The sequence below is a fragment of the Abrus precatorius genome, unplaced genomic scaffold (assembly GCF_003935025.1).
Source record: "Abrus precatorius isolate BTA unplaced genomic scaffold, Abrus_2018 Scaffold10, whole genome shotgun sequence".
In the NCBI taxonomy this organism is placed as follows: domain Eukaryota; kingdom Viridiplantae; phylum Streptophyta; class Magnoliopsida; order Fabales; family Fabaceae; genus Abrus; species Abrus precatorius.
The window spans coordinates 14,487,727-14,506,710 of record NW_020874292.1 but is presented as its reverse complement, the minus strand read 5'-3'; the positions used below and the strand labels follow the sequence as shown (position 1 = coordinate 14,506,710).

Below are 18,984 nucleotides of genomic sequence, written 5' to 3'. Positions count from 1 at the left end.
GCAGTGTATTAGATGATCAGGTTTCCCACCCTTCATTGTCGACTTCGTTCTTCTTTTTAAAAGGGACTAATTTTGCTGAAGAGACTACTTGCATCAGTTTATCGAATATCGCAAATGTTGATTCAGATTCCTCGCCTCACCAACTCCCTGAGAGACACCTTCGATGTCGACCAGGCCTATCTTCATCGCAAAACCATTCTCCACAACCAAAGACCTCGCAAGTAAACTACTTCATCGCATTCTCCATTGCGTTTTTCCTTTTTCTTTTTGGTGTTTTTTCCCTTCCGTCCTGTTTGGTCTCCGGGAAAATGATTGTCGGAAAAAAATATAACGAGAGTTGAGAATTTCCCTTGATAAATTTCCCGACTTTTCTGGCGACGACACGGACTTTGAAATTTGCTACTGGTTTTGTCTTAGTTACTTCGCAGTGTTCTGTGATTTGAATACTTCATGTTTGCTTGTGCAATTTATCGATTGATGATACTAATTTTTGGATTTTGAACTGTGGCATTTAGTTCAGCAAGCTCGCTTGATGAATCGGAACTCGCGCGGAAGATCGTGTACGGGTGGGAGGAAGGTATTTTGCGGTTGTAAGACCAACGTGCTAATATTTTCATCTATTGCAAAAAGAGTGTAGTTTGTGATGACATGTTTGCATTGATGAATTGTTGAAGCAGCTTCATCGGAAGTGCGGCAGGCCTACAAGCAATTTATAGGAGCAGTGGTGGACTTGGTTGATGGAGAAATGCGCTCTGAGGAGTTTCATGAGGTGGCACTGGCTGTATACCGTCTTTTTGGCAGGCTGGTTGCGGAGGAGGAGGAGGATTATACTGATAGAATTATTTCTGATAGAAAGTAAGTCCTGGCTTTTTGAAGTTTTGACAGGAGTTTCTAATGTATAGTGCTTGAATAGTTATTTATTGTGATTTCACTCATGCACTTTATTGGATAAAATAATTGTTATAACGAGACTGACTAAATATTGTTAAGAGCTTTGAATACAGTATTATGGAAGTTCTGTAATTTTGTATTGCCTGGCGCACGTTATGTAATGCAAAAGCCATAATATGATTTAAACATTAGGTTGATTATTGCGAGTCTTGAATGAGGAGTGATTGGAGCATCGTTCAACCTTGTAAACTTTCAGTGTGTGACATTGGTATGCAGGTTAGAATTGGAAAAACTTACTGGTCATGCAATTGCTGATGCCAAGTTGAGGCAAGTTGCATCTCTAGCGCAGAGACTTTTAAATTTGCAGCCTAGCAGTAAAAACTCTACAATTTCTTTGCAAAGAAATCTAGATGCTGACGAGGATTTAGAATTTGGAGCTGATTTGGTTTTCCAAGCACCAGCTCGTTTCTTGGTTGATGTATCCTTAGATAATGAAGATATGATGGATTTCAAAAGCACAGCCTCTTTAGCATTTCACCAAGAACAGTATGATTATACAGTCCCAACAGATCAGGCTGTTGTTGAAGGGGAAAAGTTCAACTTGACTTGGTTAAGAGAAGCATGTGATAAAATAGTTAGGAATTGTAATTCACAGCTATCCCGAGATGAATTGGCAATGGCCATTTGTAGGGTTCTTAATTCAGAAAAGCTGGGCGAAGAGGTATTGCTTGTATCAATCTTCTTTAACAGTTATATATAATTAAAGTTAGCTGCAATGTGGAAACTTACTCTTTTTTCTCTCTCCTGACCTGAAGATAGCTGGAGATCTGTTGGATCTTGTTGGTGATAGTGCATTTGAAACTGTGCAAAATCTATTATTGGTGAGAATAAGCTAATTTCCTTTCTTTTTTCTTCAAAAGGTTATTGGTAACTCTTTGTGAACTTTACTCCCCTCCACCCATATCCAAATAATTATTGCTTTGTATGCCATGTCAGGTTGGGCTTTTGTTATTCTACATGTTTTCTCTGTTTGAATAATTCTTTGTATTGGTTGATGCACTTCACTTCAAGACTGGAAGCATACTTGTCTACTGTCTGATAATGAAAGATACTGAAGTATTTTTATGAATTTGTTAGGGGCATAGTTGACTTTTTTGTGATAATTTGCAGCATCGAAAGGAGATTGTTGATTCTATTCATCATGGCTTATTGGTATTGAAGTCTGATAAAAATGCTTCAAATGCTCAGTCTCGTATGCCAAGTTATGGAACACAGGTATTGACCATTTATGGAACCCCAATTGATAAACCAATAAAATACAATACTGAACTCTGGAAGCACATATAATACAGCAATACTCTTACTATCCCTGAGATATAAGTCTCCTACAGAGAGTATTCTCTGCCCACAAACTGTAAATAACAGAACCTTCTTGTAATTAAACGCCCTACTTTCAAATATACCCTGATACATAACTGCAATCCATTATTTTCTATGAATAACTGTCATCAAGGCAGTTTCTAATTCTAATACAGAACTAATACAAAATAGCTAATGCTGGATAAGTTATTTTCCATCATATATTCTAATAATACATTACAGCTTCTAACTCCTACCAATAACTGTTGCCGTGGCAGTCATTATTGCACTCATATCTAATAATACAAGATTGCTCGTGGCAGTCATGTATCTCATGACTTATTGTTGGTTCTTATCAACCATGCTCTTTATAATTAATTTGTGCTTCTTCACCGTAAAATCCAGACACATATGTTGTCTTTATTTAAAATATTGCCTTCCTTAAAGAATTATGTTTTTTAGGTGACTGTTCAAACAGAATCAGAAAAGCAAATTGACAAGCTTCGACGCAAGGAGGAAAAGCGAAATAGACGGGGAATAGAACATGCCGGTGATGATGACTTGTCTGCATTGGATTTCTTATCTTTACTTCAAGCAAGTGAGAGGAAAAAATTGTTTGATGAGATGATTGGTTCTGGGGATAGGTCCCAGTCAATAGCTGTTACTGCTCTTCCTGAAGGAACTGTAAGGAAGCATTTTAAGGGGTATGAAGAAGTTATCATTCCCCCAAAGCCAACTGCACCAATGAAACCTGGAGAAAAGCTGGTATATCTCTTTTATTGTGACTCATGAGATACATTCAACTATTTATTGAGATTAAGAGAATTATTTTTTTTATTGTAAGCTGAGATCATTGATACGTTATTACCATTTGAAAGAGCAAAGAGTGTGTTGCATGGATTGCTATTGTCTCCCTTGATCTTTGTTTATTTCAAGGTGATACCATGCCACATTTAAAAAATAAAACCCACCTATGCACTTTTTCTATTTTTAACTAAATATTAACAAATTGCATGACTATTGCTTCCCCCAAACCCTAAATGGTCTTCTTAGTACTGTTTTGTGATAGAGCATTATTTAAACATATATACCACAAATATGCACTTTCAGATTGAGATCAGGGAGTTAGATGACTTTGCTCAAGCTGCGTTCCGTGGTTACAAGTCACTAAATCGTATTCAGAGCAGGATATTTCCAACTGTTTACGGAACTAATGAGAATATTCTAGTGAGTGATCAAGTGACCTATGGTTTATTTTCAAATATAATTAATTACAAACCTTTCATTTAGAAAGCAGAAAAAGTTTTTGCTTTTCTGGTGTGACAGAAGTGCCTTTCATGTTCCTGCAGGTGTGTGCTCCTACAGGAGCTGGCAAAACTAACATAGCTATGATTTCAATTCTACATGAGGTGAATAATCACTTGCTTTCTTTATATTTACGCTCTTCATGAAAGATATAAATTATTTCTATAAGCTGAAATCAATGTTTTGAACTGATTTCTATCCCTGATCTCATGAGACAAAGAAAGATGTGGAGGTACTAGCTGTTTATTCTGTGTTTTCCTTGCATCCTACCTTGATTGTAAATCTGTCAACAAGGTTATAGTTTAATTTTCAATTCATTTTCTGCTATAATCATTATTTTGCTGTAGTGTATATTACAAACTGGATTAACCCTACCTAATTTGTTTTCCTTGGATGTGAAATTATTTAGTGCATATGCATCACAAACCACAGGTGAATGAGAAATTCTGTTAAAGGGCTAGTAGCCAAGTTCTGCCTTCTTTTGATATTCTCTTCAATTTTTTTAATAGCTTTCTAATTCAAAAGATTATTGGGGTTAAAGTTAGGTGTTATTTGACCAGGACTCTAGGCTGTAGGATAGTGATAGACCTCTTCCAATTACTAAAGTCTATGTTAGGTGATACAACCATGAAAGGTGAAGCAAGTGAGCCTTTAGTGCATGAAGGCAACCGTGGAAGATGGGGCCAGGTGTACGTGAGGAAGAGATGTTAGAAGGGTGATTGAGTCATGATTGTTAGTTAAGGGGTATTTTGGGATGTGGAGTGAGATATTTGCTTTTTGTTATCTTTTCGGTTATTTAGTATCGGTTTGGAGAGAGAGGAGGGTATCATTCTATTTTGCATCTTTGTGGTAGAGACCTCTCTGAGGTGACTCTAAGGAGCTTGGCTCTGGAGCAGATTGGGTACTCATTCCCATCTGTTTTTCATTGTTTCCCTTATATTTCTCAATTCAATCAAGATTCCCTCTTTCATTCCATATAAATATTATACTCTGTTTTTGGGTTTGCGACATCAGGAGAAAGAATGGGTGAGGGTTTGTGAAAGAAGAAATAGGGGGAGGCAGTAGGGGGATGTTTCAAGCTGGGAATAGTAGGCCAGAACAGAAATATTTGAAGGGGGTCATGCATAGGAGGGTCCACTGATGAGAGATGAAACCAGGATAATGGGCATGGGGGAAATGAATATTCTGGAATCACATCAGGGCAAAGAGGTCTGTTAAGGGGGGGGGGGGAGGGAGGAACATAACATTCCTGGTTTAGACAATAACAAAGATATAAAGAATTATTGCGAATACTGCAATTGTCTCACTACTCAAAGAGCAAGAAAAGAGAAACTTTTCTGACAAATTTGAGAGACAAAATTATATAAGGTTAATAGTACATACATAAGCAGATAAAATTATCTCCAACTTTAAAATATATTTCAGGATATAACAGAGAAACTGATGAATGTGTGTGTGTGTGTATTAAAAAAAAGTTTGCGAGAGCCATGGCTCTCTCCTGTCCCTTTAAAGCTCCATCCCTGCAGAGAAGGTGGCAAGGCCAACTCTTGCCTGAGTGGTCTGGGCTTCTTATTTCTCGGTAGCAGTTATTTTCTTTTCATGACTGTTTTTGGTTGGCTTCAGCTGTTTGTTACACTCAAAGCATTTCAGAGAATCAGAGATATACTTTTTGGTTGTAAGGAGCCTCCACTGAACTATAAATGAACACCAGTTTCTATCAGATTGATATAGGCATCATGATATCTCTTTTTGAACAAAACACTGAAACTGATGGCACAATTTGCAGGGTTTAGTTGGGATCTACAATATAGTACTTCCAAAGCATGTTAAAGATTTTTTGAGGAGTTTTGGTACTAAAATTGGGTCAAGATGGATCTAATAATGAGTCAGACATGAGACTGTAAGGCATCTTGACTTGTACGTATGTGATGACCTAGCAGGAAGAAGAAGAAGTGGAAGAAAGTTGGCACAGTGAGCTGTTTTTTACATTAAGTTTCTTTTCAACAACTGGTGAATGTGACTTTGTCTGAATCCTTGTACATTGATTTCTCAAGGATATATTTCTTTTATCAATCTGGTTTTTATAGTAGTGAGATGCCTCAAAAATTATCTTTTGAGATGATACTTGAGTGGGAGCTGTCCTTTCTTCAGAAGCTTTTCCTTGCCTGTTTTAGCTCTCTGCTATTCACATATCTCCCATTAAAGCATATTTTAGTTTCACGATTTTGTTCATTCTTGGAATTTCTGTCTGTTCAGAAACTTTAATGATAGAAAAGCTGTTGAGATTTAGCCTTACCTCGGTTTGCTCCCATTTCCTCTAAACTTGACATAACAATCTGGAACCTTGATTGTACTTGACTACCTGTGTTTTATATTTTTCATGCAAATCTTATTTTCTGTTTATCATTCATGCTCCCATAGGGGAAAGAATTGCCTTAAATAAGCCAATTTGAAAATCTGAAGCTTATTCCAAGGTTAAAGCTTTTGTTTGAACAGCTATAGTACTTAATATGATTAATACTAACAAGAATACGGTCCTGTGCAAAAAGTATGGCAAAAAAGACAAAACAAAAAATAACAGAAATGCCATCAAATGAATTGAGTAGGAAACAAAGTCTCTTGTGGTTGACACCAGACGATTGTGTGGACAGATTTATATTTGATGACATGTTGCCAGTTAGATAGCCTCACATAGCTCTTTCTCCTGACATGTGTGTCATGTGTAGATCTGCTTCTGAAATCATACCTCATTTATTTCTACATTGCCCAACTGTGTGATTCCTTTGGAATAAACCTTTGGTAATTTTAGTGAGCAGTGGATTTGTCCTAATTACTTGGATTAGTTTAAATAAATTTGTTTTCAAGTATTTGTTAGAAGGTATGTATATTCATGTGGCAATGTGCTATCAAGTAGGGCTTTGTGGTTGGAAAGGAATACTTGTATCATCAAAGATGTAACCTCTCCTCTTAATTTGTTATTTTGGATATAATCATTTTCATGGTTTCTTGTGTTCAGCACAGTCTTTTTAAGGGTATCAATATTTAAGAAACGTAGAAGGATTGGTAGCTGCCGTACAGTACAGTGACCAGCTCTTAGGAGTAACCTTTATTTGTATTTTTTTGTATTGTTTTTATTGATGATTTCTTATCCTCCAATTTTTTGTACTTTTTCCTTGGTCAAATTTCTTATTATATACATATGTGTGGGTGTGTGTGTGTGTGTGTGTGTATGGATGAGGATGTATAGTAACAAATTTCTGGCAGGAGATTTTAAAATGAAGATTTCATTTTTAGTGTAATTCTGATAGGAACTGAGATTATATTGAAATAACAGAACCAACACAGGGAAATTCCCTGAGATTACAAGCAGTAAAGATGGAAAAACAGAATAATGGAACAGAATACAGCAATCTAACGAGCTAGTAATTAGCAAGAGCAATCCTCCTATAGCCTCAGCTATACCAATGACCTCCCAAATATTTCCTGCCTCATGCCGCTGATGATTCACCCTATATTCCCCTCAGCTCCTCCTCACTCATCCACGTCATTTAGTTTGTTATTCCGTTAGAATCTTCCCTAACAGTCTCAGCCTCTCTGTCTATTTTACCCCTCTTTCTCTGGTATGTTTTTAGTGGAGGTCCATTTAGCTTGGGCCCAACAAATTCTCTACTATTGTATGTGGTGGGCAAGCAGTTACTGGTTCAAAACCCTAGTTGCTTTTGTATTACCAAACAAAACCATAGTAGTTGGTATTGTGAATATTTTGATCTAATGATTTTAGAGCCATGATGCTGAAGGAAAAAAGTAATGAAGAAGTACCCTGCTTATGTAATTTAAACTGAAAGCTCATATGTGATATAGTTTTTGTTGGATACAATCTGTTATAGTATTTTACTGACCCATAATTTATTTTTTCCTGGGCTAAATTAATAAAATAAATGGGGAGGAGAAAAAATATTTTCAGGTAGTTTCGGTGTTGGATATCTAGAACAATTGTAGGGCTTTATTGTATTTATGGTGTTACTTAATCGTTCAATTTGTTTGTGCTTTTTCATGTTTTAGCTCTGAGAAGAGGATTTATTATCCTTGAATTTTGTATTCGTTATCTTTCTCAAATAAGAAATGCTTTCCATGAAGAACAGCTTTCCTTTATGAATGACATGTATGCAGATTGGACAGCACTTCAGAGATGGTTACTTGCACAAAGATGAATTTAAGATAGTTTATGTTGCTCCAATGAAGGCATGCTCATTCTTGTGTTTCTCTATTCAATTATGCCGATTGTTCCTTGCATTTATGTGTCATTCTAAGTTTAGATTCTTGTCCTTTCTAGGCTTTGGCTGCAGAGGTCACATCAACATTCAGCCAACGTTTATCTCCTTTGAATATGATTGTCAGAGAGCTTACTGGTGATATGCAGCTCTCTAAAAATGAACTTGAAGAAACTCAGGTTTCTTATCATGAAAGTTGCAGGGTTAGGATTTCATCATCACCATGCAAACTAAGTTCTTTTTTTTCATGGTTTGAATCAGATGATAGTGACAACACCTGAGAAATGGGATGTCATTACTCGCAAGAGTAGTGACATGTCATTGTCGATGCTGGTGAAGCTCTTAATCATTGATGAGGTCCATCTACTTAATGATGATAGAGGTCCTGTAATAGAGGCTCTAGTCGCTAGAACCCTACGACAGGTAAAGTTTGTGACCAAGTATGTGTTGTAGTATATTTATTACTTCCTCCTCCCATTTTTATAACACAACTTTAGTTAGGAGATTTGTTTGGATTTATTTCTTTTACTTGTATTTGGGCCAAATTTGTTGCCTGTAAGTAATTCCTTGGTTAGCATCAAATCCCTAACCTTTACTTATTATAATTGGCCTTGTACAATTTCAATGTCATAAATAATATACAGCTTCTCATGTTTCTAGTCTATGTTTTTAATTGTTGATGAGTTCTGTATGATGAGGTCAATATGCATTAAGGATTTTATATTAGGTAAATTGTGCTTACAATGAGAATTCTAAACTGACTTCTCTTCCAATGATGTTTCTTGCATTTCTTTTTGCTCTAATTTAAAATTAAAACTATAATTTTGATTAGATAAGTTCCTCTCTCTGGCAGTATAAAGCTAAAAATGTAGCTTTGTATTCAAGCAGAAGCGGTAAATAATGACAGAAATTTGTTTATTTTCAACAAACATTTTTTTAATGGTGCTGCAATTGCATTGAATCTAACATGTAGTAAAGACTTATAATGCATCATCAGAATCAATGTTGTTATTTTAATGATATCAATCTGACAGATAATGCTCTGGTTTTGGTCTGATTTGTATGATATGCTAATCTATTTGGTTGTGATATGCCCTTTACTTGGTGGTAGCACACTGCCATTACTGCCACTACAGCCATTTATTATATTGCGTTCCCCACATTTCTTCTATCTTTTTAATATCAGGTGGAATCTACTCAGACAATGATACGCATTGTGGGGCTGTCTGCCACTCTTCCCAATTACCTAGAGGTGTTTGGTCCAAATAATATACAGTTTTTTTTATTACCTCTACTGACTTTAATGCTCTGTATGCTGAAGAATTTGCTGGCAATCACTTGCAAGTTCTGACTATTCATTGTCTCCAGGTTGCACAATTTCTCCGAGTAAATCCAGAAACAGGTCTTTTCTTCTTTGATTCTAGTTATCGTCCAGTGCCTCTTGCACAACAATATATTGGAATCAGTGAGCCAAACTTTGCAGCTCGTAATGAGTTGTTGAATGATATATGCTACACAAAGGTCTTGTTCCATCTGTATTCTCTTCAAAACATGATAATTCTTGCAGTGTAGGCTAACTTGCTAGCTTTGGCTCTTTTTTTCATGCCAGGTTGTTGATTCTATTAGGCAAGGGCATCAGGCAATGGTATTTGTCCATTCACGAAAAGACACTGTGAAGACAGCACAGAAGCTGGTATGTGATTTTGGAAGTTTTATATAGTCATGTTATTTGATTTCAGGTACTCTGTGTCCTTGTGTTAGAATGTTTGTTCAAATCATTTTTATTGTTACTATTCACTTCTGTGCAAATGAACAGATTGTACAATTATATGTCCTATACTTTGCTTTTTGTATCATCACTTGTATCTGCGTCCATCAGGTTGAACTTGCACGAAGGAATGAGGACTTGGAACTGTTTTGTAATAATACACATCCGCAATATACCTTCATGAAGGTGGTTGGAGTAATTTTTTTTTTTTTTTTTGCATTTTTTTTATGATACCTGTTTCTTTTTTAATTCATAGATTTCTATCTTGTACATTCAGAAAGAAGTCATTAAATCAAGAAACAAAGATCTCGTTGAACTTTTTGAATCTGGCATGGGTGTACATCATGCTGGCATGTTACGTGCAGATAGAGGACTTACTGAGCGGCTTTTCTCTGATGGACTTCTGAAGGTAGAGCTTATCACACTCTTGTTTTTCCAGATAAGATTTTCAGAATTTGCCTGTAGTTTCACGGGAGTTTGCCTTTTGATGCCTTTAGGTTCTTGTCTGTACAGCAACTCTGGCATGGGGTGTCAATCTACCTGCACACACAGTTGTCATTAAGGTTTGTACTAGAGATTATACTGTATCTTCTTTGTTTTATATAAATATGTTTTCATTTTCATCAATCTGATTGTTAAATCATTGGAGTGATGTGTATTTCAAATTTCAAATAATTGGTTATTCGTAGTTGAAGATTTAGTTCTGAATAATTTTGTGTGTGTTGAAATTTTTGGAATTAGATGGAAAAGGGTTAAGCGACTGAGATAGATCACTAGGTAGTGGAGTTCACTGGAGATAATCTGGGATATTCTAGCATCAGTCAACCACTTCGAAAGTTGTACATTTTATTTTAGAACATTACTCATAAACTACATGACTGCCAGAACCTAAATCTGTTTCAAATCATGTTAAAAATTTATTTAGCATGACCTATATGTTCTTGTATCAGATTTTAATCCAAAGAGCTATTGAATCTCGTCTCAGCTTTTGAACCAATCATGGATTTCACGGAAAGTTTATTATTCAAAGAGCTATTTGATAGTGTAACTTTGGTTTAACACTTCCACCTGCTGTTGATAGATCCTATTATATATGTGCATAGATAACTGCATTTGTCTTTTCTATTCTTGGAAAAGAAAACAGGTGCATGCCTGCATGGTGTTGTGTGACACCAGAGTTCTGTTAAAGCCATCAGCACCACAGCATTGAGAAATTTGAATGGCTAACAAATAGGGTTTTGGTGTCCTCTTTTTTTCTTTTTTGATACAATAAGATTTTATTTTGAGAAAATAAGAAATCAAATAGGAAATAGAACTTTTAGGGCTTTAGGAAGAATATATCAATTTGAGTTGTACTAATGCTAAAAAAAAAAAAGGTGAGAAGTCACTTTCATGAAGGATGCTCAGATTACCCTTTAGTTTTTATTGATTGGCCAGTCTAGTCTGCAGCTAGTTTGGACAAACTTAATGAGCACTTATAGGAGAAGAAAATAAAAAGAAATAAAAATGTCAAATGAATCAAACTTCTCCCATAAGTTATTATTAACTCATGCATCTCAATTCTCAACTTTTTTAAAAGCTCTCTCATCTAACTTCTCCACAAATTAAGGTGCATAAGACGATTGTGATCTGTATCTTACGGGAGAATTTTGATTCATTATCATTTTACGCCTACTTTTTTTTTTTAAGTTCTTGTTGAGACTTGAGAAGTTTATCCAAACTGGTTCTAAAGTGTTCTTCCACAATTCCAACAATAGTTCTACAATCTTTACACTTTGCTTATTGAGTTATCTTATGAGTTAGTTGGATGCAAGTCTGACTTGTGTGTTGTAAATCTATTTGTTTCTTTAAGTGGTTACCTGCATAATATTGTAAGGTTATAGTCATGACCCTACATAAGGATGTGACAGGCACACAGACTATAACAAACACCTAACCTGGCAAGCCTAAAATGTAAACACCAGATTCTATAGAAGACATTGCATCAATTTATCGATGGGGATACAAAAAATTGGGCAAAACCTCTCTTAAAAGTTAAGCAACACCTAACCCAACAATTTAACAACATATATCCAAAAATCAGGATTCAGGAACATCATCCATCATTCATCTATTAATTTAATAGATCAATGATGAACTCAAGGAAAGAAGCAGTTACTCCAAAGGAGTGTATCAAGTTTCTAAAACAAAATACATGTCAACGATACAAAATGTGGTTTCAATTTTCTATGATTACAGCTGCAATATATTGTAGTTTACTAACATTAACCCTCACTAACAATGGAAGCATAGCAAAAACATAAACAACATCTTGGTAGAACAACAATTCTAGGAAATTGCTACTCGGTAGCCTCCAAATTTGGAGGAAAGATAATAGGGTATGTCACATAGACTTAGTGAGGACATAACATACAAGCAGATATGAAGGAAAAACAAATAACCTGCCTGAGCTTTTCAGAATTCAGATAACTTAAGAATAAGTTATCTGAAAGGATAAGTTCCATTGTTTGTCATAAATGAAAAGGTTCTGTTTTCTCATTCTTCCTTATAATTTACCTATGTAATCTAAAATAATTCTTTTTCTATCAATCATAAATCAAAGCCATGATGGGCTACAAATGAATAATATAAGTTAAAGTTGGTGAGTAATTTCAACCCACTCATGCATATTAGGCTTTTACAATCCAAGGTCCATTCGTCCTATAATAACTCTTGGACTTAGGGCTATGACTCACCCCATATTCATTATACTTAGGGTCTGTTCTCTCATAATTTCACTTCAATGCAAAATGGTCCGTTCACCCAGTAGTGTACCTATAAACTCTATGTGCACATAGGCCAATAAATCACTCACTAATGGCAGAGTGTTCTAAATTTAAAACCCATAACAATTTTTTTTAAAAAAATATATCATTTAATTAGATGATAGCAGTTAAGGAAAATTCATTAATAAAAATATTTATTTCCAAGTTATGCAAACCTTAGTCAAATTACCACAAGTCTTCGTGGAGGTCAATTTAAAAATAATGTAACTTATATTAATGTCCAAATAATTTGTCATGAATAAATAAGAAACTTTGTACACTGAGACAAAATAAAACCATGAAAATTCTAAGTCGCATAGAATTTCCAAACAAGTTACATTAGCATAATTATAAAAGAACTCAAGTAATAATAATTGAATTATGTTCTCTTTGGAGAAAAACCTGTTTTGGATATAAAAGTAGTTCTCATATATATTTAATATAATTTTAGATATTTTAAAAGGCTTGTTTCTCGCATTAAAAAAATAGTTGGATAGAAAAATGCCACTAAGTAGATTATCCACTACTGTGGAGAACCAGTTCAACCCTTTCCAAGAGCCTCAGGAGGAGTAACTATGGTATCTACAATTGGCTCTGATCATAATCAATTAGAAATAAAGAGATTAGGCATACCCCTAATTAGAGAGGTTAGATTTTTAAGTGACCCATGAGAAACTCTAGAGATTGAAATGTTTCTAACACCATGCAAGAGAATAGGAACTTGCTGTTAACTTGGTTGGGTGTCAATGGGTACAACAAAGTGGTTGGGAAATGGAGTAAAAAAATGGAGAATTAAGGGGGAAGAAGTAGCTTGAGAGATGGGGGGATTGGTCTCAACAGCACCTGTGTCCCATTTTTTCGTTTTGTATAATAATAATAATAATAATAATTATTATTATTACTGAAACAGTATGTGACATTTTTCTGTTCAGTCTGTTTGAGATAAAAACCACTTTGAGCCTGCATGTAACAGCTTAAGGTCTTAGTATTAGGAGAGTTGGTCTTTTTGATATTATCGGAGCCTCTTTGAGCAGGTGTTAAGAGTTTGTCTCTTTTTGTTCTCATTTCTTCATAAATTTATTAAAGCATGAGGTATGACGGACTTGTGCTTTATCCACCTTTGGGTCAAAGGGTTTTTGTGTGAGGGAGTATAATACAGATCATAACCATTCTGATGCATGCACTTATTGCCTTAAATATTTAGGTCTTGAAGAAAGTTAGTCCTTCAGGGAGATTTTTGGTGCTTTCCAGTATACAGTAGCTTTTGAAAATGAATTTAAAAATGTCCAGGCATGCACCACTCTTTTTTTTTTTTATAAACTTTATAAATGTCCTTGCCCTAGCCCCTGGGAAATGGATTTTGAGAATAAATCCTACTGCTATTACAGAATGTTCTACTGGAGTTTTATAGTGCTAATATAAAACTGTGGTAACAACTGATCATATTCTCTACAATGTCACACCCAGTGGCTTGGATTTGGATTTTTTCTCCCTATCAAAGTCATAGTTTCTTCTGGGTTCTTATGGATCTTGAGTTAGTTTTGTCTTATAATTTGTAAATTAATGTGAAGGCTGTTGTTCTTCAGGGTACCCAATTATATGATCCAAAAGCTGGTGGGTGGCGAGACCTGGGTATGCTTGATGTTATGCAGGTAAGGCATAGAGTTTCCTTTATTATGTAAATATGGATTGCTTACTTTTTCTACTTTAATTAAGAGACTATTTGTATGGCATTCTGACATAGATATTTGGGCGAGCTGGGAGACCTCAGTTTGACAAGAGTGGTGAAGGTATCATAATTACATCTCATGACAAACTAGCATATTATCTGCGACTGCTGACAAGTCAACTCCCCATAGAAAGCCAGGTAAATGATTAGGAAAATGGTGAGGCAGTCATGTTATGAATGTTCTTAGAATCTTTGCTTGCATATACTATCGTGCATAACATTTCTTATATTTGGCATTGTGTTCACGGACTTCTCTCATCATTTGCAGTTTATTAGCTCCTTGAAAGATAATTTAAATGCAGAGGTGGCATTGGGTACTGTAACTAATGTTAAGGAAGCCTGTGCATGGCTTGGCTATACGTATCTTTTCATAAGAATGAGGATGAATCCTTTGGCATATGGTATTGGGTGGGATGAGGTATGTAAGTACAAACTTTTCCTTTGTTGAACCAGCTTAGCATTCTGCAATGTATTTGTAAGTTTTTGGATTGTTTAATTTAATAAACATATGTTTGCACTTAACTTACCTCTAATAAAAAAAGTGTATGTTAGAAAGCATAAGGGTCAGTGCAGTGGATTGGAACCTAATTGTGTTTTCAACAACTTTCTAGAACTAACAGAGATACAAACTGAAAGAGATAGAAATAGGAGGGTGTTCATTTTGGGAGGGTAAATTTTGTGTGGAAAGAAAGAAGAGGGGGAGAGCCACAGGACTCTTTAACATCCTGGAAGCCGTATGCTAGAGTAGCTGTTCTGTTATTCCTCTAGAATTCCTTTGTGCAGTCCATCCTTGATCTGGTATCAGATTAACATTCAGGAAGAGGAGAGCACTAAAAACAAATAGAATTAATTTTTCCATCCTCAATTGGATTCATTTTTTAATTTTATTTATATCCTGTAATCATTAAAATGTAGATGACAATTCTTACCTCAAACATATAGTAGTTATATGGAAGGGAGGTTCTTTGTAAGAAGCTGTACTACTGTTTGCAATAAGAAATTGGTGTCGTAAAAATGCATATTTCTTATTCAGATTTGGGGATGTATTTGTATGCCAGTATTTCAGATATGTTATGAGGTGTGCTCCATGCTTTTTTCTACTTTCAATTGGATCTAGCGTGCCCCTACTCCATCAGCCTATGCATAAGAAACTTACTAATTAAAAATAAAGAACTTGAATTTTCTTTTCTGGATATGTATGTTCAAAGTCAGTAGTGTTTTTTATTTTGTTTTTTTGCATGTTCTTCAAAAGCATGGAAAAAAAAATATAGATACTGCTAATTGAAAATTGTAAGTTAATAGTTTGCTGCATTTCACAGAGTTTTGATGATGAGTTCCTCCCACTTATCATTTTGAAAATGTTTTAGTGATTGTCTATATGCATTTAAATGTTTTTAATGATACTTTTAAAATAATTTCTGTCTAGATTAATACAGGTGTTTTCTTGATCTTGTATGCTTTAGGTGATGGCAGATCCAGCTTTGAGTTCTAAGCAAAGATCTCTTGTAATTGATGCTGCACGTGCACTTGATAAAGCAAAAATGATGCGGTTTGATGAGAAAAGTGGCAATTTTTACTGTACTGAGCTTGGTCGCATTGCAAGCCATTTTTACATTCAATATTCCAGTGTTGAAACATACAATGAGATGTTGAGACGCCACATGAATGACAGTGAGGTTAGTGGTTATATGTAGTCTATTGCAAACTAGGTTTTAATTACTGTTAAAGGTTTGACTGAATAATTATTGTATTCTATTTTAAGGGTTAGAGTATGCCATCTCCAATGTGCAGAGAAATTGAGCAGCATTGCTGCATTCCTTCTTTCTTTTTTATGAGAATTTGTCTTTTTATGTTCTTTTTACTTCTTCTGTCACTCTAGGTGATTAACATGATTGCGCATTCTTCTGAATTTGAGAATATTGCTGTTCGAGAAGAAGAACAGAATGAGCTAGAGATGTTGGCACGCACATCATGTCCATTAGAAATTAAGGGTGGTCCTTCCAACAAACATGGAAAAATTTCCATTCTGATTCAGGTTTTGTTCTTGATTTGTTGACCTTGTTTTCCTGCAAGGAAATGTAAATAATTGGATGAATAACATCTGCCTGTTGTTTGCAGTTGTACATATCTCGTGGTTCTATAGATTCTTTTTCGTTGGTATCTGATGCTGCGTACATATGTGCAAGCTTGGCTCGTATAATGCGGGCTTTATTTGAGATTTGCTTAAGAAGAGGCTGGTGCGAGATGTCTTTGTTCATGTTGGAATATTGCAAAGCTGTGGATCGCCAAGTTTGGCCACATCAACATCCTCTTAGACAATTTGACAAGGACCTTTCTGCAGATGTTTGCTCTAACTATTGTTTTCACTCTATTCCCTAGCTGTACTTCATACTGGTGTGTGATGGTCCTTTTTGGGTTGTAGATATTGCGGAAGCTTGAAGAACGGGGGGCTGACCTAGATCGCCTGTTTGAGATGGAGGAAAAAGACATTGGGGCATTAATTCGTTATGTGCCTGGAGGAAGGGTATGTATCTTTTGATAGGATGGTGTAAAAAAATTTCCTTTGGAGGTGTTTTCAGATGCTGAAGAAATGTTGATTATTATTTTCTTATTCTTTTCCTTTTGTAGTTGGTCAAGCAATACCTAGGGTATTTTCCATCACTTCAGTTATCAGCAACTGTTAGTCCAATCACCAGAACTGTGTTAAAGGTATTCAATGACAAACAATTTTTTCATGGACTACTAAGTTTTCAATTTTTTCTTAATTTCATCATGTCAAACAGCTTTCATATCCAATTCTACATAATCACTCGTTATTTTCAGGTTGATTTGGTTATCATGCCCATTTTCATTTGGAAAGATCGTTTTCATGGTACTGCTCAACGTTGGTGGATTTTGGTAGAGGTGAATTAATTTTCTTGTGATGATCAGTCATTTTATAAATTCCTTGGTTTTTGTTATAAATCCTGACCTCTAAGTTTATAACAGTTTTGTTAACTTTAGCTTTAAGGGCTAATTGTAAATATCTAAAAGTTGTAAGTTCTCATTGAAAAATAAGACTTCTATTACACTTTTGTATTCTCTATGTAATAAATGTTTTCTTTCCTAACATTTTCCCTTTTATAAAGGGAGAAATTTTTTGAGATGAAGAGAAAGTATTTCAAAGGGAAAACCCTTTAAACAAAGGAACAAAACAGAAAATAACTAAGAAGAAAGAGATAATATATGAAACATATCTTTCCTGTTCCTCAACATATCTGATAGTGAAACCCTTTTAAACCAAATAGACCCAAAACACCTGATCTTATCCCAATTGAAGTGATGTGCTAAAGAAACCTCCTTTAAAAATACCAGAGTTGTGCTCCAACCAAAAGGAACAGCTTGTAGCATACATAGTAGATTTATACAAAAATTCAGCCTCTTTACTACGACCAAAACCATGAAAAACAATCATCAAGAGTTTTGGTCTAGAGACCTAGGACACAACAAGCATCCACCGAAAACTGAATAAGGAATGCCATAAAGAGACTGCAACAGAACAATGTAATTTGTATTAGTTCTATTAACTGCTTAAATAAGATCTGACCTAAAAGGGAGCTTTAAATTTCCGTGAGGGTCTATTAAGGTATGTGTTTTCCTATCCATGGAATGAATGAGGAATTGAAAAGAAAAAAGATTTAAAAAATAAAACACCCCAGAAGGATCAAGAGACCAAATCCTTTTATCCAGGTCAGACAACAAATGTATGGAGTCAAGGAGGCCTAGAAGGGACACCAATCCTGGTCAGTTATAATTACGTGACCATCTGCTGGGAAATTTATCTTGATTATCAATGATAGACGATAGTCCATGTGTTCTGTTGCAAGTATTTCTGCATGTGCTATAATTGAATTGAGTTAGTTACTGTTAAATATATGTAAATATGTTATTTAGGGAAACAGTATCCATGTAATTATAGTAATCAGGTAACCGTATATTTGTCTTCAATTTTATAGCTATAATTACTATTACTGTTATTAATATAAATATACATCCCGTGGTGTAGTTGAAACATACGGAATTCCTCTCATGCCTTCTTTTCTCTCATCTTAACAGTTACAAACTGTTTAAAGTCGCTTACAATTCTGTTAGATTTAAACTAACAGAATCTGTTTATAAATATTTGAACCACTCAAAGGTCCCCTAATAACATTTTTCAGATATCAAATTCTCAACCAATTATCTGATCTCTGTCAAATATTTTCTCTCTTTCCTTCGTTTTTCTCACTTTCTCGGTAAATCATGTTCCATAAAGCAAAAGTGCGTATAATGAGACTCATTGGTTCTTTAGAAAAATCTTTGGCTCATAAGGGGGCACAAATTATACTAACTATTATGGCTTAACTTTTTTATCAGGACTCCACAGATTTCTTGTGTCAATTTTTTGAAAAAGAATATATAAAATAAGGAATTAATGAGGACAAAAAGAAGGAAATTAGAAGGGATATGAGGAAAAGGTGTTCCCTATTGAAAAATAGGAAAATATAACAAAATGGGAAAATAGAAGACATAAATAGAGAAATTGACCTAATCCCCCTGCTTATTGGTTTGGGAAGCTCCCTTAAATGGTTATGTGCTCTATTCCACATGGAAATCAATAGCCTAATATTAGTCCTAAATTGGCTTTAAGGTAGAAACTTTTTAAGTTGTCAAGATGTTCATGCCATGTCCAAGTGTTTTCCATTATATCCAGCCTAGGTATTTATTTTTTATTTACTTGGATGGCAATGGCATTGATTGATCCATGTAGTTGACCCCACCTAATGGAATAAGTGTTGGTTGTTGTTATAAATCTTTATATTTTGGTATGTATTGATC

The 18,984-nt window shown here is 35.0% G+C and overlaps 1 protein-coding gene across 2 annotated transcripts in view; it reads left to right on the top strand.

The window, feature by feature from the left end:
* The first annotated feature begins 114 nt into the window (after positions 1 to 114).
* Positions 115 to 18,984, top strand: part of LOC113866171 (DExH-box ATP-dependent RNA helicase DExH14) — a 44,784-nt gene continuing 25,914 nt past the window's right edge. Inside the window, exons 1-27 of one of the 2 annotated variants that reach the window (XM_027501057.1) lie at positions 115 to 221; positions 516 to 577; positions 678 to 855; positions 1,168 to 1,612; positions 1,707 to 1,772; positions 2,062 to 2,166; positions 2,713 to 3,015; positions 3,361 to 3,477; positions 3,600 to 3,659; positions 7,726 to 7,797; positions 7,889 to 8,005; positions 8,088 to 8,249; positions 9,013 to 9,078; positions 9,195 to 9,347; positions 9,436 to 9,519; positions 9,706 to 9,780; positions 9,872 to 10,003; positions 10,092 to 10,157; positions 13,985 to 14,050; positions 14,143 to 14,265; positions 14,396 to 14,545; positions 15,591 to 15,803; positions 16,007 to 16,162; positions 16,246 to 16,470; positions 16,550 to 16,651; positions 16,756 to 16,836; positions 16,951 to 17,031. In XM_027501057.1, coding sequence (XP_027356858.1) covers positions 115 to 221; positions 516 to 577; positions 678 to 855; positions 1,168 to 1,612; positions 1,707 to 1,772; positions 2,062 to 2,166; positions 2,713 to 3,015; positions 3,361 to 3,477; positions 3,600 to 3,659; positions 7,726 to 7,797; positions 7,889 to 8,005; positions 8,088 to 8,249; positions 9,013 to 9,078; positions 9,195 to 9,347; positions 9,436 to 9,519; positions 9,706 to 9,780; positions 9,872 to 10,003; positions 10,092 to 10,157; positions 13,985 to 14,050; positions 14,143 to 14,265; positions 14,396 to 14,545; positions 15,591 to 15,803; positions 16,007 to 16,162; positions 16,246 to 16,470; positions 16,550 to 16,651; positions 16,756 to 16,836; positions 16,951 to 17,031 — 3,567 coding nt within the window. Of the gene's footprint in view, positions 222 to 515; positions 578 to 677; positions 856 to 1,167; positions 1,613 to 1,706; positions 1,812 to 2,061; positions 2,167 to 2,712; positions 3,016 to 3,360; positions 3,478 to 3,599; positions 3,660 to 7,725; positions 7,798 to 7,888; positions 8,006 to 8,087; positions 8,250 to 9,012; positions 9,079 to 9,194; positions 9,348 to 9,435; positions 9,520 to 9,705; positions 9,781 to 9,871; positions 10,004 to 10,091; positions 10,158 to 13,984; positions 14,051 to 14,142; positions 14,266 to 14,395; positions 14,546 to 15,590; positions 15,804 to 16,006; positions 16,163 to 16,245; positions 16,471 to 16,549; positions 16,652 to 16,755; positions 16,837 to 16,950; positions 17,032 to 18,984 lie in introns of those variants that run through there. The other variant, XM_027501064.1, reaches the window with a different exon arrangement.